The sequence below is a fragment of the Bubalus kerabau genome, chromosome 15, assembly GCF_029407905.1.
Source record: "Bubalus kerabau isolate K-KA32 ecotype Philippines breed swamp buffalo chromosome 15, PCC_UOA_SB_1v2, whole genome shotgun sequence".
NCBI classification, from domain to species: domain Eukaryota; kingdom Metazoa; phylum Chordata; class Mammalia; order Artiodactyla; family Bovidae; genus Bubalus; species Bubalus kerabau.
Genome location: NC_073638.1, coordinates 53,730,818 through 53,757,303, shown reverse-complemented (window position 1 = coordinate 53,757,303; position 26,486 = coordinate 53,730,818). Strand labels below are relative to the sequence as shown.

At 48.6% G+C, this 26,486-nt stretch overlaps 1 protein-coding gene across 4 annotated transcripts; it reads right to left on the bottom strand.

Moving 5' to 3' along the window:
• Positions 1-965: 965 nt before the first annotated feature.
• Positions 966-14,644, bottom strand: PLEKHB1 (pleckstrin homology domain containing B1). Of its 4 annotated transcripts, none has more exons than XM_055549048.1 (8): positions 14,528-14,644; positions 13,165-13,240; positions 11,657-11,809; positions 10,697-10,799; positions 9,530-9,569; positions 6,752-6,856; positions 2,756-2,855; positions 966-2,217 (listed from the first exon to the last, which is right to left on the bottom strand). In XM_055549048.1, the coding sequence occupies exons 2-8, from the start codon at positions 13,199-13,201 to the stop codon at positions 2,081-2,083; spliced, it is 675 nt and encodes a 224-aa protein (XP_055405023.1). In that variant the 5' UTR covers positions 13,202-13,240; positions 14,528-14,644; the 3' UTR covers positions 966-2,080. The 4 variants fall into 4 exon arrangements, with proteins under 4 accessions (XP_055405023.1, XP_055405020.1, XP_055405024.1 ...); XM_055549045.1 differs by lacking the exon at positions 14,528-14,644 and adding an exon at positions 14,367-14,514; XM_055549049.1 differs by lacking the exon at positions 14,528-14,644 and adding an exon at positions 14,031-14,358.
• Positions 14,645-26,486: the final 11,842 nt, after the last annotated feature.

Here is a 26,486-nt window from a genome sequence, read left to right as displayed (position 1 = left end):
AGTTGGACAACTGATATTTTTGCCTCCCAGCTCTCGCTTATTCATCTACTTCTGGAAACAGTGCCCTAAATTTCCTGTGGGAGACTACCCCAGACCTGTTCTCTAAGCTCTGTTGTTTTAGACCATCTTTTCCAGATCACAGTAGATTCAGTTGCTGTAAAGATGGAAACGAAGCAAAGTTTAAGTGATAATATTCATGTCCCTGGACCACACAGTTTCTGGGTCCTCAGATTTGAGGCCCAGTATTTTCCCTTGTGTGTGTGTATGTTACTCACTCAGTCATGTCCAACTCTTGGCGACCCCATGGACTGTAACCTGCCAGGCTCCTCTGTCCATGAAATTCTCCAGGCAGGAATACAGGAGTGGGTTGCTATTTCCTTCTCCAGGGGATCTTTTGAATCCAGATCTCCTGAATTGCAGGCAGATTCTTTACCATCTGAGCCACCACGGAAGCCCCCTATATTTTCCCTTCTCTGGCTTAAATCAGTTTGAGAAAGGGGATTTCTGTTACGTAACAGCCTCAAAAGACCTGATTTAAGATGGTTGTTTCCTTCCGTAGGCACCTTGTCTCTATGAGTACAACTCATTGTCTCAGTTCTAGAAGGATGGGAACCTACTGGAAAAGACCCTACCCAATACCACAGGATGCTCAGATAGGCAGGGCATGGCCTGGATCATGCATCAGCTCAGATGACAGAGATTCTCAGGCAACCTCTCCTGTCAAGCCCTCAAGGATGGCCAACTTCAACCTGCCAGCTTATAGTAGGAAAGCAAGGTCCAGAACAGTCAAGTGACTTGCCCCCAAAATTCCTCATGGCAGCTAACATGCTGCCACCAGTTCTACCTGACCTCAGAATCCACACTCTTCTCACTATACCAGAGAAGGCACTAGTCAGTGCTGAGTCATGGAAATGTCCCAGGGAGACAGGGCACCTTGGGGGAACAAACAAAGCCAGAGTCAGGGCTAGAGCCAACCACACCTTTATTAGTTTCTACAGCAGGGCAACCGGAGCCCCTATCTAAAAGGGAATTTTAGCACGCTACTCTGGCTACTGGGCAGGAATGTTAGCATTTCTGCTAGTGACTGGGACAGGATGGGAGAGGAGACTAGAAGGGGACCAAATGAGACTGCTGGGCCACCTTCCGGGAGGCACATGTGGGGCCTCCTGGACTGAGACAAAGATGGATCAGGTCCCAGAAGTGAACACTGCCATCTCTCCCAGAGTGAAGCAAGGGACAGAGCCTGAGATGGTGATAGCCACAGCTATGGATAGAGGGCCAACCTCCTGGGGAGTAGAAAATCATTTATTGATGGAGGCACCAACCTAGGGGCAAGTCACAAATAGAGCTCACCTGGCCCCTAGCAAGGGGACCTCAGGTTCAGCTCAATTGCTGCCCCAAGTACCCTGACATGGAAGGGGCTTTCTGAGCATTGAAGGAACAAGGGACCCAGAAATCTAGTAGTGGGAAGAATGGGGCTAAATTCAGGGAGTGCTGGGGTATTAAAACAGGCAATATGTTCATTATAAGTGCAATCATGAAACTTCCCTCCAAAAGGCTCACATCTCCCCCTTACTCAGCACCTTCTTAGCCTGGAGGACCATCATGATCTGGCCCCTGCCCACACCCTAGCCCAAATGACTCCCTTCCAATTCTTTGGACATGCCATTATGTTTACAGCTCTGGACTCGTGCCAACAACTGCAGTCCTAGCCTACCTTCCTCACTCTTTGCCCTCATACTGTCAAAAGACTGATAATTCCACTTTCTCAAGTGTTTCTTTACTCCTGTTTGCCCCCACCAAGCCTGGAGCTGCCAGAGGAAAGAACCTGATTCTTGTGTCTCCAGTGACTGAGGAACTTGAAGCCCCATGAGTTGCGTTTTCTGTGTCCTGGTGTATTTGGGAGAAACATATTCAAATGTCTATAATGGATTTCTGGAATGTCTAGCAGTAGATAGAAGGATTTTGAGCTATGTTTGTGCCTGGGATAATAGCTTCCAAAGTGGGAGAGGGCTTGGCTAGTGAAAGGTGGGACCAAAGAGACAGGGGGTCTTTTTGGTCTATGCGCAGGGTCCAGGGCTCAGAACCAGCAGGGCGACCACATGAGCGAGCCAAGTGCGGCACCTGTGGCGGCTCCCGCAAGCATGCCCATGGCCAGGGGGGCGCCCGCGCTGTAGCAGGGATCCTCCCGCACCACTACGTGTGTCACTCCAGGCCCTGCGGAGAGAAAACCTGTGAGGGCTGCGGACTTGAGAGAGCAGAGAGATCATCCGCCTCCTTCCACTAGGTCCCCAGCCCACTCTCCAGTCGGAGAAACTGAGGCCTTCAAACAGGAAGGATGCGCGCTCTGTTCCCACGGCTTCTAGTCCCTGGATCTGCTACGGGCGTTCTGGGACCATGGGGTTAGGGTGGACCGGCGAAGAAACCGCGGGGTCTCTTAAGAATCTCTGGACCACACCCGGAGGATGGGCCTTCCCAACCGCTAGACCCTGGAGTAAGGGGAGGCCGCGTCTCCAGCATCAGCCACCAGGGGTCGCCACCAACTCAGGAACGGGTATTGCTGAGCAGCCAGCGAATAGGGGCCGGCCTAGGGAAGAGGTCCGCTCCAGAGTGGGGAGGGGCTCTGATCCCAGGGCTGATTTATGGGATGGGGAGGGCCTTGCAGAGGCTCCCGTTGGGAAGGGTGAGGCCTGGTTCCGACTGACAGACCGTGGGTGGGGATATAAGCAGGGGCAAGGGCGGGCCAGAGACTTACCCACGTAGGGCGGTCCATAGTAGCTGCGGACATACGTGGTCTCGTGCGCGTTGGGGGGCACCACCTCATAGTAGTCCTGGTACGGGCTGTAGACACGCACCTGGGAAGCCCTGCCTGGTCAGCTGCCAGAGATCTGGGCCAGGCTTTGGTCCCCTACCCCTCACACCTGGTTCACACCCTTCTAGGCCCACAGCGCCACCTCGCCAAATTTAGAAATGGATCTCCAGATACCAGCAATCTCCTGAAGAAAAGCCCCACCTCCCCACAAGACTGTTATCTAAAACTTCAGCTCCCAGTGATGCCATTTTCCTGCCCCCGTTTTCCTACCTAGCACTCCCCTGATCAAAAATTCTCCATGGCTCCCTACTTCCTTTGATAGATTTGCTATTATTTGCTAGCAAATAGCAGCTTTCCAGTGGTCACACTTGGAGAAAGCCAATGGATTTCTCTACTCTCCTAGTCATGGAGAGGGGGCCTGGACAAGGCCGAGGAAATAAAAGAGGGTTGTGGAGGAAGGAAAGGAAAGGAAGGATAGAGATGAGAAGTAACTAAAGTATAATTAAGCATCCATCACGTTCCAGGCCCTGAGGGAGGAAATAATATGTTATTTCCTCTCCTCCTTACAGCAGGCATTGTTCTCCACTCTACCACACAGCCAGGGATGTAGGCTCAGAGAACAGTCAGCATTCTCTCTGGGAGGGAAAAATAGAAGTCCACCTTCCCTCCCTCATTAGATTTTTATCAATTCCTCAAAGCCTGACTCAAAGGTCACCCACTCCAGGAAGACCTTCTGGTCTCAGAAAAAATCCTTTCTTCCTGAGTTCTCTGTGACCTATGCTTGTGCCTCGTGTTCCTGGCCTTCCTCCTGATGTCTCCTGCCTGCACCCCTGACGTGAGCTATAGGCAAGGACTTTAATTCATTTGTATTGCCATCAGGGCCTAGTGAATAGCATGGAGTAATAAATATAAGCTAAATTAAACAGAAGTTCCTAATTTCCTAAAAGACCTAAAGTTCCTAAGTTCCTAAAGACCCTCATTTTACCCAAAGGGAACAGACCTGAAGAGGGGGCAGCATCCCCTTCTCTTCTGGCTCCCTCTTCTTAGCCCCTTTGCATCTTGTATTTCTGAGCTTTACGCCTAAATGGTCCAGGTGGTCCCTTGGAAGCTCAGGTCTCCAAACTTTAATGCATCTCAAAGTGATTCCATCATCCTTCTATCCCCCCCAAACCTGCTCTTGTGTAAATGCTTTTCTGTAAACGCCACCACTGTACACTTAAACCAAGACAGCAGGTTGGCACTTTTGCCTTCACACACATCTCCCACATCACATTATCACCAGATCTCAAGATTTTATCTTCTAAATATGCTCTTCTGTCCATTCTCTTGTCCAGTACCAAGAGAATAAGTCATTGGTTTTGGCATCTTGGAAATTGTGGGTGACCTTGAAAACACTTTTCAGAGGAGTTGTTGGAGGAAGAAGCCAGACTATGGAGGATTGAAGAATGGTTGAGAGGTGAGGAATGGAGTCAACATATCATGACATCTCTTTCAAGAAGTTTGGTTGTAAGGAGGAGTCCTCCAAGTACACCTTGTGATTTCAAATATCTATGCCATTTCTCTTTGATAAGGATGACTTTCTCATCTTTTTCTATTCAACTACCTAACTTGTCTTTCATACTCAACTCAACATATCACTCTCTCTGAACCTCAGGTTTTGTTAGGGCCCCATCTGGGGCACCCACAGCCCTTAGACTTCCCTCATCACAGCACCAACCACTCTGTGGTTTTATTGTTGGTATCCCTGTGAGGTGTTTCTCCCATCATACTTGAGGAAAACACTCTCACCACCACCTGGGTCTAAAAATAGGCCTGACTAGAATATGGCAGGTGTCTAATATATTGAATTTATCTCGAGTCAAATACAGAGTCAGATTGGAACTATAGTTACCCAATTCTTAAGTCCAATTTCAAGTTAGGGACAATGACCAGACCCAGAGCAATGCAGAAGGCTCAGACAAACAAGGCTCAGTCTCAAATGACTTCCCTGCTGTGCTCCTTCCCCAAGGGTGACCCAATAGGGGTTTCTGCTGGGGGTGACCAGGATCTGAGCTCTAAGCCTAGAAGGGACTAAAGCGATCTAAGCTCTCAGATCCCCAATTTTACTGGTCGGGAAGTTGAGGTCCAGAGCCTACACCTGCCCTGAAGTTGCACTGTGAGCCAGTGAGCCTCCCAGGCACTGAAGAAAGTGGAAAACACCACTTCATGTCTCTGTGGGGCATTTGTTTCCATCCTCCACGCCTAAGAGGCCCAGAGGTAAACTCATGTGAGTCACCTGGCAACAGGGCAGGGGACTCCCCAGAGACCTCCCAGACAGACCCTAAGGGTTTGACCCCAGATCCTCTCCCTCTCCGCAGGTCCAGCCCCTTTTGTAGGTGGGGACAGGGTCAGTCAGGTCACAGACAAACAGACCCCTCCCCTCAGAAAAGCTGTTGTACATTAATAATCATTTTACAGTATACAAATATATCAAATCATGGTGTACACCCGAAACTAAGACAATGTTATATGTCAATTATAGCTCAAGAAGACTAGGAAAAAGGACACACAAAAGGGGAAAAAAGGAAAAGCTGTTGTGTATACGTAGGTTTATAGCTTTTAAAATTCTATTTTTAGGCATCTCCACTGTAAACAATTTGTATCCTAGTTTGGGTATGAGGATGTCGTACCCATAGATGCCTTAGAATTCTGGGCTGGGAATCACTGATGAATTAAGTGCTCCCAGTCATGTTAGACAACCTCTCAGAGCCTCAGTCTTCTCGTCTATGAATGAGGGCAGTCTTTCCTACACTGCCCACTCCCAAGGCACAGTGGGAATCCAGCAGAGCCACGTCTGTGCAGCCAGGTGATGCTAGCACTGCGGGGCTCAGTGGTTTTGCACATCAGAATTGTCTGGAGAAATTTCTGAAACCACAGATTTCCAAGGCGCCACCCCAGAACTACACAAATCAGAGCATCCAGAGGTAGGATCTGAACATTTGCATTAAGTCCTTAAGCGATTCTAACGCACAGCTACATTGAGCGTCACTGTGTCAGAAAAGTTCACGGTTGGCCACAGGTACTCTAACCCAAGCCCCCTCGCTGCACCCACCTCATGCCAGGCTGAGCACTGGGGACAGAGAGAGGATTCGTCCCCAAATCCTGCTTTCTGGAAACACTGGCTGGGGTGTGTGGCAGGGAAACAGACACGGACTAAATTATAATATGCAGTAGTGAGGCCATAACAGGTTTTTTTTTCCTCCTTCCTTTCTCCCTTTCTTCATTCATTCATTTGCCCATTAAGCGAACACTGCCTGAGGCCTTCTTGTGCCCCACCTTCATGCACCAGGAGTAGGAGAGTCAAAATAGACTGCCCCCATCACTGAGCACTCATTGCACACCTGCTGTATACCCAGCACTGTGCCAGGCTCCCAAGGGGCAGAGCTGACCTAACCCGATTCTTGCCTTGAAGGGAGTTCCAGGTCTCGTGGGAGACTAGAGACAGAAGTGAAGGAACTAGAAATCAGGCGGAATGAAGACAGTACCAAGCACAAGTGCGGTGGGAGCAGGTGACAATGCCTGGAGGTTTGGGAAGTCCTCCCTGAGGAGCTGGCGGTCTTTGCGGGGTGTCTTGGAGGATTTTGTCAGGTGAGTAAGGAAAGTAAAGGTCTTTGCAGCAGAGAGGGCATCATATACCAAGGCTGGAGAGAGGAAAAAGGTCTGGCACAGCTGGGAGCAGAGGATAGAGCAGAGCAGTTGGAGCACAGGGGACGAGTGGGACGAGGTGAGCGAGTCTGGCCCAAGCTAGATCCCAGGGGCCTTGAAAGCAGGGTTGGTTGTCCTACGAATGGTTGGGAGCCATGGAATGTTTGTGAGCAGGGAGGGGATGTGGCTGGGCCACTTCGGGAGGCACATCCTGGTGGCCAGAATGGTGGTAGGGAGGGCTGAACCAGCACTTACCCAGATCCGCCTCTCAACCTTACAGGGGCTCCATGAGCGGGTCACACACCTGACCTTGGGGCAAACCCGGCGGCTCCTGGGAGGGACGGTGGCTCCAGCTGGGGCCTGCTCAAGCCACAGAAACCCAAGAAGGGGAGGAAGGGGGGGTGTCAGAGGCCCTCTACATCTGGAGAGACTCAAAGCTCCTCATAGGCCCTAGCAAAGCCCTCTGCCAGCTGGGCAAGGGAACGGCTATCCTCTTCTTCTTCAGCCCATGGTGATGGTGGGGGGCTCAGAAGAGGTGGTGAAATTGCCAAAGTTACACAGAGAAGGATCAGTAGTGTCTTTCCAGAACTGGCCCACCTTCACCTGTTCCAGGCCGCTGAGGCTCCCAGTCTCCAGGGAGTACAGATAGCTCCGATCACTGACCCATCCACCTGCACCCATCACCCATGACTGTGCCCCCCACCCCTGTGTTCCCTGGAACAGCCAGAGTCAGGGGCTCCTCCAGGAACCTCCACCCTGTGTAGGGTATAAACCTGCAGGATGTAGAGGGACGAAGCAGAGGTCACTCCTATGTAGGTACAGGACAGACAGACACAGGCGTGAACACTCAGAGGTGGGCAGACGCTGGTACAAAGACACAGAGGCACAAATACACCCAGTTCGAGCAAGCCTAGGGACCAGAGGGAGGTGTGCGTGTACGTGCGTGTAGAGCGGTGGGAGGTGGAGTGGAGGTCGGAGCAGAGAGATGGAGGAAGCAGAGCAGCAGGAAGGTGGGCGCAGAGAAGGGACAGGCAGCTTCATAGAGTCACAGAGTGCAGACGGCCAGCCCTCAACTCCTTCTTTCTGACCCTCTTGGGTGGGACGACGGGTCTGCCCTGCCTCAGCCAGATTTGGAGCTCAGAGCCAGGTAACTCTACCCAGCTGACCACCACCCCAGCCTCCTCTTATTCAGCCTCTACCCAGAGCCTGAGTCTGCTCCCCAAAGCCTGACCACAGCCCCCCTGCTTAATGCCCTTTATAGTTCCCCACAGCCCTCGGGATAAAGTTCACTTACTTCCTGGACTTCAAGGCGTTTGTGATGTGGCTCCTCAGAGGTCACGTCTCCTATTTCTTTCCCTCCACGCTTTATCCTCCAGCCAGGCCAGACTCCTGGCCTTTAGACATACGTGTGTGCACATACACATTGGCACATACCACTTACCCACCTTTGCTCATGTAGCTCCTTCAGTGGCTAATTCCCTTCCCTCAAAATCTCACTGACCTAGGTTCCAATACAGGTTCTTTCACTGATTTACGACCATAAGACTTTGGACAAGCCAATTCCCTCTGAACCTCAGCTCCCCTATCTGTAAAGTGGGACTAAGAATACCAGCCCCTCCTCTTTCTTATTGAAGATTAACTGATAGAGTGGATGCTAGGTCCTCAAGCACAATGCCCAGCCCTCAGCAGGCGGACGCTGAGGGAGCTTCTAAATGCGTTCCAGTCTTCCCTGCCACTTCCCAGCAGACTTTTTCTTCAGATGAGAAGGGGCTCTACTGCCACAGGTAGAAGGAGCAGGCACAGAGTCTGGGGTCAGGCAGATGGGGGCTGAGGCCAGGCTGGGCCACCTTAGAGCTGGGGGCTTTGGGCAGCTCCTCAAAACCTCACCTCCGTCAGTCACTGAGCTCTGTTGACTCCACCTCCTAAATGTGTCTTGCCCTCATCAGCTTGTCTCTGCCAGCAAGGCCGTAGTCCAGACCCCCAGCCAGATGCCTTGCACCTGTCCCAGCCTTCTAACAGATCTCTGGGCATCCACTTTGACCTTCTTCAGTCCATTCCCTACCTAGCAGCCAGACTATCTTTTTAAAACTACAAGTCTGGTCTTTTTAAAACTTTCAATGACTTCCAGTGTTCTCAGCAGAAACTACTCTCCTTAACGCAGCTTTTCGTGCCTGGCCTGCTAACCCTCCTTCTCCAGCTGCTCTCTAGCACCCTGAGCTGCTGTCACCCCAGCCTTCCTTCTGTTTGTCAACTTGCCAACATCATAACCTTTCCCAGGGCCCTTGCACCTGCAGCTCCCTCTGCCTGGAAGGCTGTTCCCTTCACCCCACCCCTTTCACCCAGTTGATCTCTGTTATCCTTCAGGTCTCATCTTAAGCCTTGTCTGGACTCCCACCTGGATCAGGCCATCACGGTGGATGCACACTGAATGCACTCTGCCGTCTCTGTCTGAGCAGCTCCCATCACTGCGGTGGAACCACTAACTCTAACTTGTGACTTCACATCTAGCTCCCCACTAGGCTGAGTCCAGGAGGGCAGGGCCCACATCTCCTCTGCTACCTTCTGATTATGGTCCTTGGCACAGTGCCTGGCACATTAGTAGGAACTCAGTAAATATTTGTTATGTGAATAAATAAAGCTCAATCTTATCATCTGCAGAGAGGGAACAATAATCCCAACCGCACAGGAAGGCTGTGAGAGTAACTGGTATTACAACTATACACATCTGACACATAATAGTTGCTGAATAAAAGATAGTTCCTTTTCTCCTGCTCACATGCCACCCCCTTCAACAAGCCTTCTTGGAGGCCTCTCTCTCCCTCCTCCAAATATTTTGGTGAATACCTTTTATTCACCCATTGGCCGTCTTCTGTCCTTTTCCACTTGGGACTCAGGTCCTCTGAGTCTGCACAAGACTATTCACTCACATATATGGAAACTGAGAATTGCTGGCAGGTGGAGACTAAGTCTGAGTCACCCATGATTCCATGGCAAGTAGCGGTGGGGAGGAGACAGGGAAGGAAGGGGGCTCACCGGCGTGGAGTTGGCCTCCAGCAGTGCCGTCTTCCACGCTCTGCAATGCAAACCCACGAGACCATGAGGGGGAGTGCAGGAGAAGGGAGACTGGGCCCCACATTTTAGACTTTCCTCCCCTACCCCGCCTCTAGCCCCAATCCCTTGTGAAGGAGGAGGTCCTCTTCACTCCCTTGGGAAGACAAAGGGCACCCCCTCAGCTGCCCCAGTCACAGAGACAAGCCCCCAGCTGAGCTGCTGCAGTTCTATAACTCTTTCTTATTCCATAGTCTCTTCACCGCTGGGGAGATTCCAGTTTTCCCATCTAGACAAAAGACAGCTGGGCTTGGGTGGTCTTTTAGTGGTTCAGATTCTGACATGCCTAGGCTGGTCCTCTGGCTGCAGCCTACCTCCACATCCCAAACCTACAAACTTGGTTCCCCTACACTCTGACCCCAGAGCCCCGGGAATGCCTAGTGGACACTGGACAATTGAGCCTTTGTTGGTTGCCATGGCACCTGGCTGGGGTGGACAAGGAGGCTCTGTGCTTTGTCTACCCCGAGCTCGGCTTCCCCTGCTCCCACACATCCCATCTCTTTCACTCTCCTACAGCATGAAGGCCAACTGACCCTCTGCCAGAGAGTAGGAGGGGGAAGAATGTGAGTGAGCAAAAGGCGCCTGAGGAAGACACACCCAGGCTCTCGCAGTATGGACCTGCATCCAACACAGAGCGCCCCACGGGCTACCTGTTAGGCATGCTAGGGTCCATCCCTCAGATCAGAGTACCCCCACCCCAGGCCATCTTCTAAGAAGCGAGTGAGAGGAGAGCTCTCTGAAGATGCCACAGGGCCGTGTGTTCCTGTGTATCACCCCAAGTGAGGGCTTACCTCAGAGGCTGTTAGATACCTGACCCTGAGGAATGACCAGGGGCCACACCTGAGGCAGCTGTGCACACACTGCTCCCCACAACAGCCTTGAATTCATCAGGGACCATGTCAGGAGTTTACTGGATACCACACCAATCACCGTGAGTCATTCAAACCCACTCTGCCCAGCCTCCACTGAACCACCATGCTCACTGGTCTTTGTCCCGCTTTCCTACCTTTAGGGTGCTAGCGGCTCAATGAGGAGGAAGTCATTGGTCATGTTCCCGAGATACCACCCCATCCTCTCCTGGGAGTGACTCACATGGCGTCATCTCTGGTCTCAGCACACAGGTGCAGGCGGGAGCCCTCCTGAAGGTTCACAGTCAGCAGGCCATCTCGGCTCCGGCCTTCTGGGGGCTGCACATCTAAAGGCGGACACACACGTATGGGGTTTCCACAGGGCACAGGCCCCGAGTCTCCCCAACAAACCGGGAACAAGAACAGGAACTGACTTCTCTGGGTCCTGTTAACTGGCCACTGCTGACCTCCTCTGATCTCACATACTTTCCTTGGGATTTTACTCAACTCTTTAGACCCTTCCACCTTTCCACATTGCCTGCTTCCCTAGCTAGGTACATCTCTCTCCCATTTTCCCTGTTATAATTATGACCTGAGCCTTGGTCAGGGATATTTGCTGGGTAACTCTGAGCCAGTCACTTAACTTCTCTGAGCCTTCTTATTTCATTTCATTTTTTCCCATTCCTAGCACTGGAAAGGGCAGGAACTGGGTCTGACTCACCTCTGTGAACCTAGCATAGGGCCCAGGTTCAGCACAGGCACCCCACTCCAGTACTCTTGCCTGGAAAATCCCATGGACGGAGGAGCCTGGTAGGCTGCAGTCCATGGGGTCACGAAAAGTCGGACACGACTGAGCGACTTCCCTTTCACTTTTCACTTTCATGCATTGGAGAAGGAAATGGCAACCCACTTCAGTGTTCTTGCCTGGAGAGTCCCAGGGATGGGGGAGCCTGGTGGGCTGCCGTCTATGGGGTCACACAGAGTCGGACACCACTGAAGTGACTTAGCAGCAGCAGCAGCAGCAGGAACTCAGGAAGGAACTCATTTCTTAACTCACACCACATGAATTGGATTTGATAGAGGCCCAGAAGCTGTCTGTGGAAGGCCTCTGAAAGCTGCAAAGAGCCTTCCACCTGAGAATGGCAGGTGTTCTCAGACACAGTGGGAGGGCCGAGCCTGTAGTCACAGAGAGAAAGAGGCTCACCATGACACTCTTGGCCGATCTTTATGTCGCGGACGTTGAAATGGATGAGCACGCGATCCTCCTCATCCTGGGCAGTCTCATCGTGGTAGTAGCCCAGGGTCCCATCCAGCCACAAGGCAAACCAGTTCCGCTTCCAGCGGCGGAGGATGGAGCCTGTGTGATATTCCAGACCCACAATACGGGCTGATCACAGAGCCTGAGTGGGGGTAGGAGCCGTGGATGGGCTCCCAGCATCCCCTTATCCCCAGCCCCCAGTGTTGTAATCACCCCTTCCTTGTCTGTCTGCTCCCTGAAATGACGGCAGGGCCTCTCTCTGTCATTGCCTCCCATTGGGCCTAACAACATAGTCAAGGCTCCATACATGTGCTGAATGGTAAATGAATGATCTGATTCCTTCCTTGGGGGAGGCTGGAAATCTTTTAAGTATCTCAAGACATGTGATAGGAACACCTCCACATGTCCAACTGAACATGTTTAAGTTCATGTCCAATTGAACATTTGTTTCTATATGTACAGTTTGTCAGAGAAAAAGCATTAAGTTGTTTTTGTATGAATGCAGAATAGGATTTATGCAAGAATTAATAGAAAACTAGTCGTCACAGGCTTGCCTTAAGGAAACCTTCAGTTTCCATTGCATCCATTCTGCTGAGGGTTGTACAGTTATTGTGTACTTTAAAAACAAAGGCCCCGGGGGACAGTCATTTGTGTAGTGTCTGTTTCTTCTGCCAAATGGAGAGCAGAGGGATTGTCCATAGCTCACCTCACGGGTCCTAGAACCCAGCAGGATCTGGACTCAGTGTTTGCTGGACTGAATGAACTGAGGATGGGTCATGGGGTATCGGGGAGCTCCTAGCCCAGGACAGCTCTTATTCAGACCATGACTCTGCTCAGAGGTGGATCTGGAAGCCCGATCCCTAGCTGTAGACATTTCGAGACTGGAAATCTTAACAGGAAAGGGTAAAGACTAAGAGAGCTTCTTAGAACTTTACAAATTCTGAAGAACAGAGGCATTTTTCATTTTGTTCTGTGCCTTGTTCTGTGGCTAGCCCTGGGCCACAGAGGGTTAAACCCAGTCCCTGCACCTGGGGCGCTCACAGTCTGGAGACAGTATAGGTAGGGGACTGGCGAGGCCCACAGGTAAGGACGGTGAAGTATTGATCAGTGCTACAAGAGGGGTATGTGTGAGGCACTGGGAACAGAAAAGAGAGCTGCTAACCCAGCTTGGTGCTACAGCAGGGGCTGGGGTGGGGAGCAGAGAAAAGGCAGAGAAAGCTCTTTTCAGAAAGGGACACCTGAGCTGGGTCTTGAAAAACAAGTAGTTTACTAAGCAGCCAGGAATGTGAAGGACATTCCCAGCAGAGAGAAGAGTATGGACAAAGGAGGGAAGGATAAAAAGGGCATGGTTTCTTGAGAGAAGGGTTCACTGTGCAGCTCCAACAGGCCACTTCCCTCACCCCTGGCCCCAGATAAGGTACAGGATGGACAGGGCTTGGCCCAGGGTCACTCACTCTGTCTCCACAGCCAGCCGCCCCTCACCAGGGCCATTTCCTCAAAAGGACTTTCCAGGGTGGAGTCAGGCGGAACCTGTCAGGGGGATCACAGACTTCATCAGCTGCTCCACAAAGGCTCCCCTGAGAAAGCCCCCGCCCCGGTCCTCCCTGGGGGAGCCACTGAGGAAAGGCTTAAGGGAGTGTGGATAAACAAACAAGGGCAAGCCTGTCTGTCTCCTCTCCATTCTTGGCTCCAGGCACATAATGAGAGCACTGTGCTTGTGGGGTCAGCAGGGCAGCCGCACTTTGCAATGGGGTGGGGGTGGGGGTCAGAAGCTTGGATTCCAATCTCATCCCCATAACCTTGACCAAGTCCCTTTTCCCAGCCTCCACATCTAGATCTGTAAAAGGGTATCCATCAGGCAGGTAGAGACTGGAGTGAGGAACTCTGAAAATGTTAGAAACCCTGGAATATTGAAATGCTGGCTGCAGATAATAGTAGAATCATGGCAGTGAACAAGGGACTTTCATGATAAGAAAGCCCTCCTCACATTTGAACCCCACCAGGGTTTCCCAGGTGGCTCGGTGGTAAAGAATCCATCTGCCAATGCAGGAGACGAGGAGATGCAGGTTTGATTCCTGGGTCAGGAAGATCCCCTGGAGTAGGAAATGGCAACCCACTCCAGTATTCTTGCCTGGAAAATTCCATGGACAGAGAAACTTGGTGGGCTACAGTCCCTGGGGGTCGCAAAGAGTCAGACACGCCTGAGCACACACACACAAAGAACCGATTTACAAAGTGCACAGAATAATAGTTCAACAGCAACTATGATTTATCGAGCACTATATGCCAGGTATACTTCTAAAGTGGTTTCATCTATTACCTCACAATATTCCTTGTTATTTTCAGGAAACTGGGGCCTGGAGAGGTCCAGTCACTTGCACAGATCTTCTTGATTAGTAAGCAGTGGAGCCAGGATTCACACCCAGCAGTCCTGTCTTCTAAGCATTATCCCAGTAGGAGTTTTTAAAACTCCCAAATATCCAGCCCATATCCCATAACAATAAAATCAGAATGTCTGAGGGCAGGAGGTAAGCACTGATAGTCTTCAAAGACCCACAGGTGAGTCAATGTACAATTTGGGCCCCACTGCAACTCTGTCCAGTACTTGTGTGATGGAGCTTGGATTGGAATCCAAGTGCCCTCCCCACTAACACACCTGTTGTTGCGTAGCACAAGGGCTGGCTGGCACACCTGGGGTGGAAGGCCCGGCCTTGTGCCTGCTTCTCCGGCCGCTCCCTCCCATCTTCACGCTCTGACATAGGTCAGACAAGAAGGCCAGGTGTAAACTCCCTCTTCAGCCCCCCTTAATGAACCCACCTGTCTACACCTGTTGCGGTGCTGCTGCCAAAACGGCCGGTTACTTGATGCTGCTGCCGCCCAACCCGCTGCGCCTGCGCTCTGAGTGCCCCAGAGTGCCTGGGGCAATTCACTCTCCCCGCTGCAGCCCAGAGCCTAGCTGCCTCGGGGCCCCACCCCCACGGAGGGGGCGGGGCGTGTAGCGACGGGCTGACAGGAGTCCTTCTGGGACTTGTAGTCTGCAGGCCTAGACCTGGGACCTATACAGCCTCTCGTGAGAGGTAGCCCTGTGCCCACTCGGAGCACAGGTGAGAGGCTGCATCTGTGATTTTATTTTGCTATTGTCATTATGTTGTCCATTCATTTAGCATGAAATACTTTTCCCCAAGAATCTTGAGCTCTAATTTTCTGGAAAAATGTAAAACTAAAGGGAGAAAACCAGGCTCCTAGTTTTGCCATGTTTTCTTGATACTCAGTTTGTGCCTGGCACTGGGCATTAGTAGAAGGCACAAAGAAATATCCGACAAGCCCCTTCATTTCCCAGTTTCCAGTCTGGGAAACACACAAAGTACAGTGTTTATGTTCCAACATAAACACACAAAGTAGAGTATGATCTGACAATGGGAAAGAAGAGTTTGACTTTGATCAAGAGATTCAGGAAGGCTTCCCAGAGGAGGCTGCAGGGTCTTGAAGGATGAGTATGAGTGTCTCATCACTTTATGGCAAATAGAAGGGAAAAAATGGAAACAGAGATTTTATTTTCCTGGGCTCCAAAATCACTGTGGACGGTGACTGCAACCATGAAATTAAAAGACACTTGCTCCTTGGAAGAAACGCTATGACAAACCTAGATAGCATATTCAAAAGCAGAGACATCACTTTGCCAACAAAGGTCCATCTAGTCAAAGCTATGGTTTTTCCAGTAGTCATGTACAGATGTGAGAGTTGGACCATGAAGAGGGCTGAGTGCCGAAGAATTGATGCTTTCAAATTGTGGTACCAAAGAAGACTCTTGAGAGTCTCTTGGACAGCAAGAAGATCAAACCAGTCAATCCTATGGGAAATCAGTCCTGAATATTCATTGGAAGGACTGATGCTGAAGCTGAAGCTCCGATAATTTGGTCACCTGATGGGAAGACAGGACTCACTGGAAAAGACCCTGATGCTGAGAAAGATTGAGGGCAGGAGAAGGGGTCAACAAAGGATGAGATGGTTGGATGGTATCATCAACTCAATGGACATGAGTTTCAGCAGCCTCCAGAAGATAGTGAAGGACTGGGAAGCCTGGAGTGCTGCAGTCCATGGGGTCGCAAAGAGTTGGACATGACTGAGTGACTGAACAACAATGAGCGTCTAGTATTTCAGTGTTTGGAAAGCAGAGTGCAGGGGTTGGGGTGGGAGGGCATGGGGATCGGTGGGTGATGAAGCTGTAGGGGTTGCAAGGATGTAACATGAAGGCCTTGGAAGACAGGCTCAGGAGCCTGGGCCTTTTATGACATAGTGACTGGAGCTTGGGGTTGGGTGAGGAGCTAGGTGGTACAATTTGTGGCCTGGAAAGGTATTTCTAGGACACTCAAAAATGGATTGAAAGGGGCCCAACTAGAAAGAGAAGACTATTTATCTACCACCACGGTCTGTTCCTCCAGGATCATTTCCTTGAATAGTTCAACCCCACAAAGCCCCACCTAGGGGCTGATCCAGGATGTCATTTGAGAGAAGATAGACTGTCCAGGCCTGTACGATCCCTTGAGAACAGAACCCACCCTGCCCTGGGTCCTTTGTCCTGTCCCAGAGACCTCTCTCTTACCGGAGCTGCAGGACTCATGGTTCCTGGGCCGTCAGAGCAGCATTTCCCAGAAGGCTCCTGCAGGGGGGCATATCCCTAAGAGCCTTGGAGATAAGGGGATCAGGAAGGCGCTACCAAGTGGAGACCGGAAGGGGGTGGCAAAAGGGGGCCCACAGCTCCCAGAGAAAGCCGTCCTTTCTCTCCAGTCCGCTCCCCAAGCTCACCGGAGGACCCCCTATTTGACCTTCAGTTCGCTGGATAACAAGTCATCTATGATTCGGAGGTGGTGTTGCGCTAGCCTCGATAAGATTCCCGGGGTGGGAGGCGGGGCTCGCCCTCCCCTCTCGGTCGGGGGCGGGACTAAATGTTCCTTCAGCCGGGCTTGACCGTGCAGTCACCCCGGTCCTGGAGACACGGCTTGGCTCTTTAAGCTTCCCCGTCTTGCTCCTGTAATCCCGACCTCAGCTAACCCTGTACCTCGGCCCTTCGTGCAGTGCACGCCTTGCTGAGGGATCCACCAGGGCTGATCCTACTTGCCCCGGAGCTCATCCCCTCGTGCAACCCCAGAAATCAGTTCTCCCAAATCACGCTTTGCATCCCTGTGTCCTGGATGGACCATCCCACCCCTACCTTTTCCAGACTACAGTTGCCGCCTCTTCCGTAGAATGATGGAAGGGAGGAAGGGAAGGGTGAAGCTGACCTCAGAGAATCTGGGTGCTGCTTCTCTTCCCAGCTCTCCTTGCTCCCCTGGGGTGGCTCCTTCATAGAAGGATGGTGTGAGGGAACAGTGCAGACAGCTCCAAAATTACCTTCTCTGGATTTAGTAACAGATGAAAAGAGAAGATTTTCCAGCATCGTTGTGGAATTCATAAGAAGGTCTCCCTATTCCCCAGCCAAAGAGGGGGTGCTATGACAAGAAAAAAGGGAAGGGATGCTTGACAAACTAAAACCACAGATTCCACTACAAATTCTAAACGCAGCATGTGTGTTAACCGCTCAGTCATATCCGACTCTTCACGACCCCGTGGACTGTAGTCCGCCAGGCTCCTCTGTCCGTGGAATTCTCCAGGGAAGAATACCGGAGTGGGTTGCCGTTTTTGTCTCCAGGTGATCTTCCCGACCCAGGGATCCAACCCGCGTCTGCCGCATAACGCAGCATGACCTGACATCAATCTCTGAAATGCTGGTCAATGACTCTCTTTGAGAACCTGATAAATGTATTCTGCCCAGGAAAAAATACACACACGTGTCACATTTTACTTATAATTCTTGGGATTTCATAGATGCTTGAAGCTATGATGATTAATATTGAGATTGTTTTTAATGTTCACAGCTGTGCAGATGAGTGGAAAGAGTATGGACTGACAAGCGAGAAGCGCTGAGAGCATAGTAGGAATCATAGCTCCATCAGTGATGGCTTTGAGAGACTGTTTAATCAACTAAAATATGTTAAGACTAACAAGCCGATAAGTAATGTTTACATTTCTGTTGTAACTGTGGTACACAGAACCATTGGCAGAGAGAAAGTGTTTTGTTATTTCAAATGTCTCTGGTGGATGAACAGCTCTCAGATAATATATTGTTTAGAGAATAGTGGGCTGGCTTATCAAATTAAAGTTTACTGCTTACGTTTTCTAGAAAGTAATATAATGAGAATGATTTATATCATCTCTATTTACTAAAAAAAATTCTGAGATTTATATCAAACTGCAACTGTAGCAAAAGTAAAACCTCTTATGTAAAAGTTTAATAATAATTTTAGTGGGATATAATTTACATATTATGAAGTTCACTCTTTTAAAGTACACAATTCCCTATTCTGATAAATTCACAGAGTTGTGCAACCATCCCCACTATTTAGTCTCAGATTTTCTTTCTGGTTTTTTTTGGCTGCACCTCTTGGCTTGTGGAATCTCAGTCCCCCAACCAGGGATTGAACCCAGGCCACAGAAGTGAAAGGCCAGAATCCTAACCACTAGGCAACCAAGGAACTCTCACATATCATTTTCATTACCCTCAAAGGAAACTTATATGGTTAAGACATCCAAGATGGCTGTTCTCTTGCTCTCTGTACATCCCTTGCCTGACCAGTGCCTGCTTCACCACTCAAATTGTGGACCTTCCTACCTACTTGCCCCAGGCCCCAACTGGTGATTGTTCTTAGCAAAGGGGCAGTGAGGGGTGTGCCCTTTACTGGTTTCCCTGGTAACTAATGAGCCCAATTCACCTGTAACTGGTAACCTTCCCTTCCCCTCCGGAGTGAAGGTTGTCCCCAGGTCCTCTACTGCCGATTTTCTGCAGCACACCGTAGGGCACCGCTTCAGGACCTTGTTTCAGACATGTGAGCTCCCGCATCCTTAAACCACTGGCGTTTCTGTTGCTGACTCTCGGATCTTTCTTCAGTCTTGAAGCTGGGCAAGTACAGACCTTGTAGGCCTGTGAAGAGCAGCCCAAAGAAACTCTATATCCTCTAGCGGTCACTCGCAATCCCCTTTCCCCCAAGTCCCTGGCAACCTCTACTTGGTTATGGTTGCTGTTGTTAAAGTATTTATTTATTTGGCTGCACCGGGTCTTAGTTGTGGCATATGGGATCTAGTTTCCTGACCGGAGATTGAACCCAGGCCTCCTGCATTGGGAGCGTGGAGTCTTAGCCACTAGACCACCAGGGAAGTCCCATGGCAACCACTACTTTGTATGAATTTGCCTATTTTGAACATTGCATATATGCATGCATGCATCCTCAGTCGTTGAGTCGTGTCTGGCTCTTTGTGACTCCACGGACTGTAACCCATCAGGCTTCTTTGTCTATGGAATTTTCCAGGCAAGAATACTGGAGTGGGTTTCCATTTCCTACTCCAGGGGATCTTCCTGACCCAGGGATCGAACCCACGTCTCCTGAGTCTCCTGCATTGGCAGGCAGATTCTATACAATTGTACCACCTGAAAGGCCCTCACATATGTGACATTTCATGATAGGCTTCTTTCGCTTAAATGTTTTCTTGGTTCATCCATGTTATAGCAGGTATCAGTACAATTGACCCTCTGTATCTGTGGAGAATTAGTTCCAGGATTCCCCACAACACACACACTCAGATGCTCAAGTCCCTATATAAAGTGACATAATATTTGCATATAGCCTACACACATCCATATCCGTATACTTTAAATCATCTTTAGATTACTTATAATACCTAATACAATGTAAATACAGTGTAGAGAGTTGTAAATACAATGTAAATGTTTTTACAACTATGTAGTATTTGCCTGTCCTAGACAAATATTTTGCTGTTTGAAACTTACTGGAATTATTTGTAGTATTTTTGATCTGTGATTGACTGAATTCCCAGGTGCAGAACCTGCTGATACGGAAGACTAACTGTACTTTATTTCTTCTTATTGGTGAATAGCATTCTACACCATGTTTTATTTATCCATTGATTAGTTGATAGACATTTTGGGTGGTTTCCATCTTACAATACTGCTGTGAATATTTGTGTACAAGTTTTTGGGAGAAGGTATGTTTATATTCCTGTTGGGTATGATATTGCTAAATCATTTGGTAACTCTGTTTCACATTTTGAGGAACTGTCAATCTATTTTCCAAAGTGGCTGCACCATTTTACAATTCCAGCAGCACTGTGTGAGCTTTCCAGTTTTTCTCATCCTCGCCAACCCTTGTTATTGTCTCTTTTTTAAAGTTTTATTTATTTATATTAAAATTTTTTTGTGTATCATGATATCCAGGATCTTGGTTCCCCAATAAGGGATTGAACCCTTGCCCCCTGCAGTGGAAGTGGGCAGGGGGAGGAGGAGTCCCAACCACTGGACCCCCAGGGAAGTCTCATATTGTAAGATTGTCTCTCTTTTTGATTATAGCCACCCTAGCAGATGAAAAGTGTTGTTTTGTGGTTTTGATTTGCACTTCTCTGCTTAGTCCTTGGAAGAAAAGTTATGACCAACCTAGATAGCATATTAAAAAGCAGAGATATTACTTTGCCAACAAAGATCCATCTAGTCAAGGCTATGGTTTTTCCAGGGGTCATGTATGGATGTGAGAGTTGGACTGTGAAGAAAGCTGAGCGCTGAAGAATTGATGCTTTTGAACTGTGGTGCTGGAGAAGACTCTTGCGAGTCCCTTGGACTGCAAGGAGATCCAACCAGTCCATTCTAAAGGAGACCAGTCCTGGGTGTTCATTGGAAGGACTGATGCTGAAGCTGAAACTCCAATACTTTGGCCACCTCATGAGAAGAGTTGACTCATTGGAAAAGACCCTGATGCTGGGAGGGATTGGTGGCAGGAGAAGGGGATGACAGAGGATGAGATGGCTGGATGGCATCACCGACTTGATGCACATGAGTTTGGGTGAACTCCAGGAGTTGGTGATGGACAGGGAGGCCTGGTGTGCTGCAATTCATGGGGTCACAAAGAGAGGGACACAACTGAGCGACTGAACTGAATGATCAGTGATGTTGAGCATCTTATTAGTCATTGTATATTTGGAGAAATGTCTGTTTAGGTCTTTTCCCCACTTTTTTATTGGGTTGTTTGTTTTTTTCTGGTATAGAGTTGTATGAGCTGCTTGTATATTTTGGAAATTAATCCTTTGTCAGTTTCATTTGCTATTATTTTTCTCCCATTCTGAGGGTTGTCTTTTCACCTTGTTTATAATTTCCTTTGCTGTGCAAAAGGTTTTAAGTTTAATTAGGTCACACTTGTTTATTTCTGGTTTTATTTTCATTATTCTAGGAGGTGGTTCATAGAGGATCTTGCTGTGATTTATGTCACAGAGTGTTCTGCTTATGTTTTCCTCTAATAGTTTTGTAGTTTCTGGTCTTACATTTAGGTCTTTAATCCATTATGAGTTTATCTTTGTGTATGGTGTTAGGAAGTGTTCTAACTTAAAAAATGTAGATAATTCTCAAATAATTTCAAAGAAAAAAAAATGAAATGGCCTTGCAGTGTTTCAGGGGTTTGAGTAGAAAGGTTACATGCCTATTCAAAGAACCTGAAAAGTAGTGTACTTCAATTGCCTGGACAGGAATGTCCAGAGAAAAACCCAACCCATGAGGAAAGATAAGGACCACAACTTCTTGGGGGAAAACCAGCCCTGAGGGGTTCATCCAGGCTTCTGGAATGGAGGCAGTTCTTTTATTTATGTCTAGGCTATAATACTCTGTTATTGGTCAGTTTTAATTCCAATCCCAAAGAGAGGCAATGCCAAAGAATGCTCCAACTACTGCACAATTGTACTCATCTCACACGCGAGTAAAGTAATGCTCAAAATTCTCCAAGCCAGGCTTTAGCAACACGTGAACCGTGAACCTCCAGATGTTCAAGTTGGTTTTAGAAAAGGCAGAGGAAGGAGACCAAATTGCCAACATCCTCTGGATCATCAAAAAAGCAAGAGAGTTCCAGAAAAACATCTCTTTCTGCTTTATTGACTGTGCCAAAGCCTTTGACTGTGTGGATCATAATAAACTGTGGAAAATTCTGAAAGAGATGGGAATACCAGACCACCTGACCTGCCTCTTGAGAAATTTGTATACAGGTCAGGAAGCAACAGTTAGAACTGGACATGGAACAACAGACTGGTTCCAAATAGGAAATGGAGTACGTCAAGGCTGTATATTGTCACCCTGCTTATTTAACTTATATGCAAAATACATCATGAGAAATCCTGGGCTGGAAGAAGCACAAGCTGGAATCAAGATTGCTGAGAGAAATATCAATAACCTCAGATATGCAAATGACACAACCCTTATGGCAGAAAGTGAAGAGGAACTAAAAAGCCTCTTGATGAAAGTGAAAGAGGAGAGTGAAAAAGTTGGCTTAAAGCTCAACATTCAGAAAACGAAGAGCATGGCATCTGGTCCCATCACTTCATGGCAAATAGATGGGGAAACAGTGTCAGACTTTATTTTTTTGGGCTCCAAAATCACTGCAGATGGTGATTGCAGCCATGAAATTAAAAGACGATTACTCCTTGGAAGAAAAGTTGTGACCAACCTAGATAGCATATTGAAAAGTAGAGACATTACTTTGCCAACAAAGGTCTGTTTAGGCTATGGTTTTTCCTGTGGTCATGTATGGATGTGAGAGTTGGACTGTGAAGAAAGCTGAACACCGAAGAATTGATGCTTTTGAACTGTGGTGTTGGAGAAGACTCTTGAGAGTCCCTTGGACTGCAAGGAGATCCAACCAGTCCATTCTGAAGGAGATCAGCCCTGGGATTTCTTTGGAAGGAATGATGCTAAAGCTGAAACTCCAGTACTTTGGCCACCTCATGCGAAGAGTTGACTCATTGGAAAAGACTCTGATGCTGGGAGGGATTGGGGACGACAGGAGGAGAAGGGGACGACAGAGGATGAGATGGCTGGATGGCATCACCGACTCGATGGATGTGAGTCTGAGTGAACTCTGGGAGTTGGTGATGGACAGGGAGGCCTGGCATGCTGCGATTCATGGGGTTGCAAAGAGTCGGACACGACTGAGCGACTGAACTGAAGTGAACTGATTCAATCAAACGCTAATCTAGGTGTTACTGTGAAGCTATTTTGTAGATGTGGTTAACCTCCACAATCAGCTGACTTTAAGTAAAGGAGATTATCCTTGATAACATCCAATTAGTTGAAGGGCCTTAGGAGCAAAACAGAGATTTCCCTGAAGAAGACTGTATGGTCTGTGGACTGTGGTCTCAGCCCCTGCCTGAGAGTTTCCAGTCTGCTGACCTGGGCTGCAGGTTTCAGACTTGCCAGCCTCACAACCCCCAATTCCTTGAGATAAATCACTTTATATGTATGTATAACCTACTGGCTCTGTTTTTCTGGAAAGCCCTAATACAGGGAAGAAGGTGTCTTCTTGTCAGAACTCCCCATTTGAAACTATTGGAAACACCCGGTTTGGGAACGGAGGAAGAAAGCCTGGCAGCCCAGGAGAAGGTCTGAGGGGAGCCGTGTTGAGACCTTCCTATCTCAAATGAAATGGTACCCCACACCCAGAGATGAGGGTTGCAAATGCTCCATCTGGATCATGGAGAGGTTTCTTTCAGCTTCCTGTGCTCTTGCCCAATGATTGGGACCTTTTGGTTCAAGGGAAATAATTTGGTTTTGAGAACAAATGATGCTTTCCAGGTTTTCGTAACTGTCTTTGATGTGCTATCTGAAAGTCTTTAGCTCTTCATTTGTGTGTTAACCTGGTCATTTGCTTCAGAACTTGCTTCCTCTTGCTCCAAGTAATGACTTTCCTGGACAAGTAATTTCTTAAGAGACTCCATTTCTTTCTCTTGACAAAGTTCAGTCACTTCATTTCCTCTTCCCTGAAGATTGCACTTTTTCAAAAATCAAGATTTGCTCAGCTTGACTACTTCTAAGACGATTGGCCTTCAATGATTGTGTTTCCTTCTTTGGTGATGTTGTCGTAGAATTGATTTCTCTCTCCATTTTGGCTGTTTAAATTCACACTTGATTTTTCAACATCAGTCAGTTTCCTCTTGGCTCTTCTGGTCTGGTCATAAATACTGTCTCCATTTCCCAAGTCCAAGTCATTACCTGTGTGCTCTTCTCCAAGTGGAGCTATTAGATCTTTCATCTTGAGCCAACATTCCTCCAGAGACTTGATCTGACTCTTTACAGATGTCCTGGAGTTCTTTATGAAGGGCTGGAGTCTTAAGTATTACTTTTGCTTTTTCCACTTGTATTTTTTTTTTCCACACTGTGCAGCATATGGGATCTTAGTTATGTGACCAGTGATTGAACCCATGTCCCCAGCATTGGAAATGTGGAGTCTTAACCCTTGGAGCACCAGGGAAATACCCCACTTGTATTTTCTTTCTTTATTTTTGTTTGTGCTGTCATTGTTGCTGCACAGGATTTTCTGTAGCTGTGGCGAGCAGGGCTTCCTCTTCCCTGTGTTGCATGGGCTTCTCATTGCAGTGGCTTCTCTTCTTGTGGAGCACAGGCTCTAAGGTGCATGGGCTTCAGTAGTTGCGGCAGTGACACTTAGTTGCTCTGGGACATGTGGAATCTTCCTGGACCAGGAATGGAACTGGTGTCTCCTGCACTGGCAGGCAGATTCTGAGCCACTGAGCCACCAGGGAAGCCCTCCCACTTGTATTTTTGATGGATTTAGTTTCTGCTTCTAGAGACAGGATCTTTCTCATGTTATAAGAGATTGGCTTATCTTGATCTACATATTGAGGTTTTCTTTCCCTAGCTTGTTTCCTGTTAAGCCATCAGTTCAGTCGCTCAGTCATGTCCGACTCTTTGGGACCCCGTGAATCGCAGCATGCCAGGCCTCCCTGTCCATCACCAACTCCCGGAGTTCACCCAAACTCATGTCCATCAAGTTGGTGATGCCATCCAGCCATCTCATCCTGTCATCCCCTTCTCCTCCTGCCCCCAATCCCTCCCAGCATCACGGTCTTTTCCAATGAGTCAACTCTTCTCATGAGGTGGCCAAAGTATTGGAGTTTCAGCTTTAGCATCAGTCCTTCCAATGAACACCCAGGACTGGTCTCCTTTAGAATGGACTGGTTGGATCTCCTTGCAGTCCAAGGGACTCTCAAGAGTCTTCTCCAACACCACAGTTCAAAAGCATCAATTCTTCAGCGCTCAGCTTTCTTCACAGTCCAACTCTCACATCCATACATGACCCCTGGAAAAACCATAGCCTTGACTAGATGGATCTTTGTTGGCAAAGTAATATCTCTGCTTTTTAATATGCTATCTAGGTTGGTCATAACTTTCCTTCCAAGGAGTAAGTGTTTTATGGACCAAATCACATGGTTAGGCATTACCAGGGTATTAGACACTTCTTTCAGTCTCATAGGGGTCTTCGATGAGGATTCAGACAGATGGTGGCTGGGGACGGAATATCCAAGATGACTTCACTCACATGTGTGGCACGTTGGTGGGACGGCTGGAAGGGCTGTGACTGCTTTCCCTATGTGCCCACAGCTTGGGCTTCTTTACACAATAGCCGGACCCCAAGTATGCAAAAGTAAAAGCTATAAAGTTGTGAATCCTGGGAGGTGTGTTTCATTGGAGGCAATCTCCAGATACTCACTACCTCACCTTGGGAGGCATGTTATGATCTAATTGAGGTTGTAGCAATGCGATGTAGCAGTAGAGAAAGATGGGGAAATTTAGAATGTTGGTGTTTTCTGGCTCCTTCATGCTGCTTTTAGCAAAGTCCTACCAGAGAGAAAGAGATAGAGAAGCTCAAGCTAGCTCTAGCTATTATGTACAGCTTTGCTAAGGGAGGAGCTCTTTGCTATAACCTGTAATCTAGGTTGACTGAGAATCTTGTAATTTTAAATTTTGCAGAGTTTAAAAAGCCAGTTGCTTCCTCACTGAAGCACTTATGTGTGGTAATGGCAAAATGGCAGGCTTAGGAGGAGCTGAGACTAGTGCCCTCTTTAGAAAAGCTGTGAGCTCGTTGGTAAAGAATGGTGAGGGCTTCCCTGGTGGCTCAGAGAAGCCACTACAATGAGAAGCCCCACACCACAGCCAGTAGGAGCCCCTGCTTGCTACAACTGGAGAAAAGCTCTCACAGCAATGAAGACCCAGCACAGCCAAAAATAAATAAGTAAATAATTTTTAGAAAAGAAGAGAAAGAATGGTGCTGGGAGGCACCCAAGACTGTTGTTTCAGATGGCCTGAAGAGAGCCATCACTCAGTTGAAGAAATGGCAAGGAAGTAGAAGAGCAGAATGTCGGGTTTGAAAACCGTGTCTGGATAAGATCTTTGACTATGTTACTCACATTGGAACTGACCAGAACCAAGTAGACCAGAGGTCTACTACATTTTTGAGGGAATCTTGTTGTTAAGAAACCCAGGTGAAAAGTGAAAGTTGCTCACTTGTGTCTGACTCTTTGTGATTCCATGGAATTCTCCAGGCCAGAATACTGGAGTGGATAGTCTTTCCCTTCTCCAGGAGATCTTCCTAACTCAGGGATTGGACCCATGTCTCCCACATTGCAGGCAGATTCTTTACCAGCTGAGCCACAAGGGAAGCCCCAGAATCTGGAGTGGGTAGCCTAATCTGGAGTGGGTAGCCCATCCCTTCTCCAGCGGATCTTCCTGACCCAGGAATTGAACCAGGGTCTCCTGCATTACAGGTGGATTCTTTACCAACTGAGCTATCAGGGAAGCCCATGAAACCAAACCCAGCCTGAAAAACCCTGTGATTGCTCA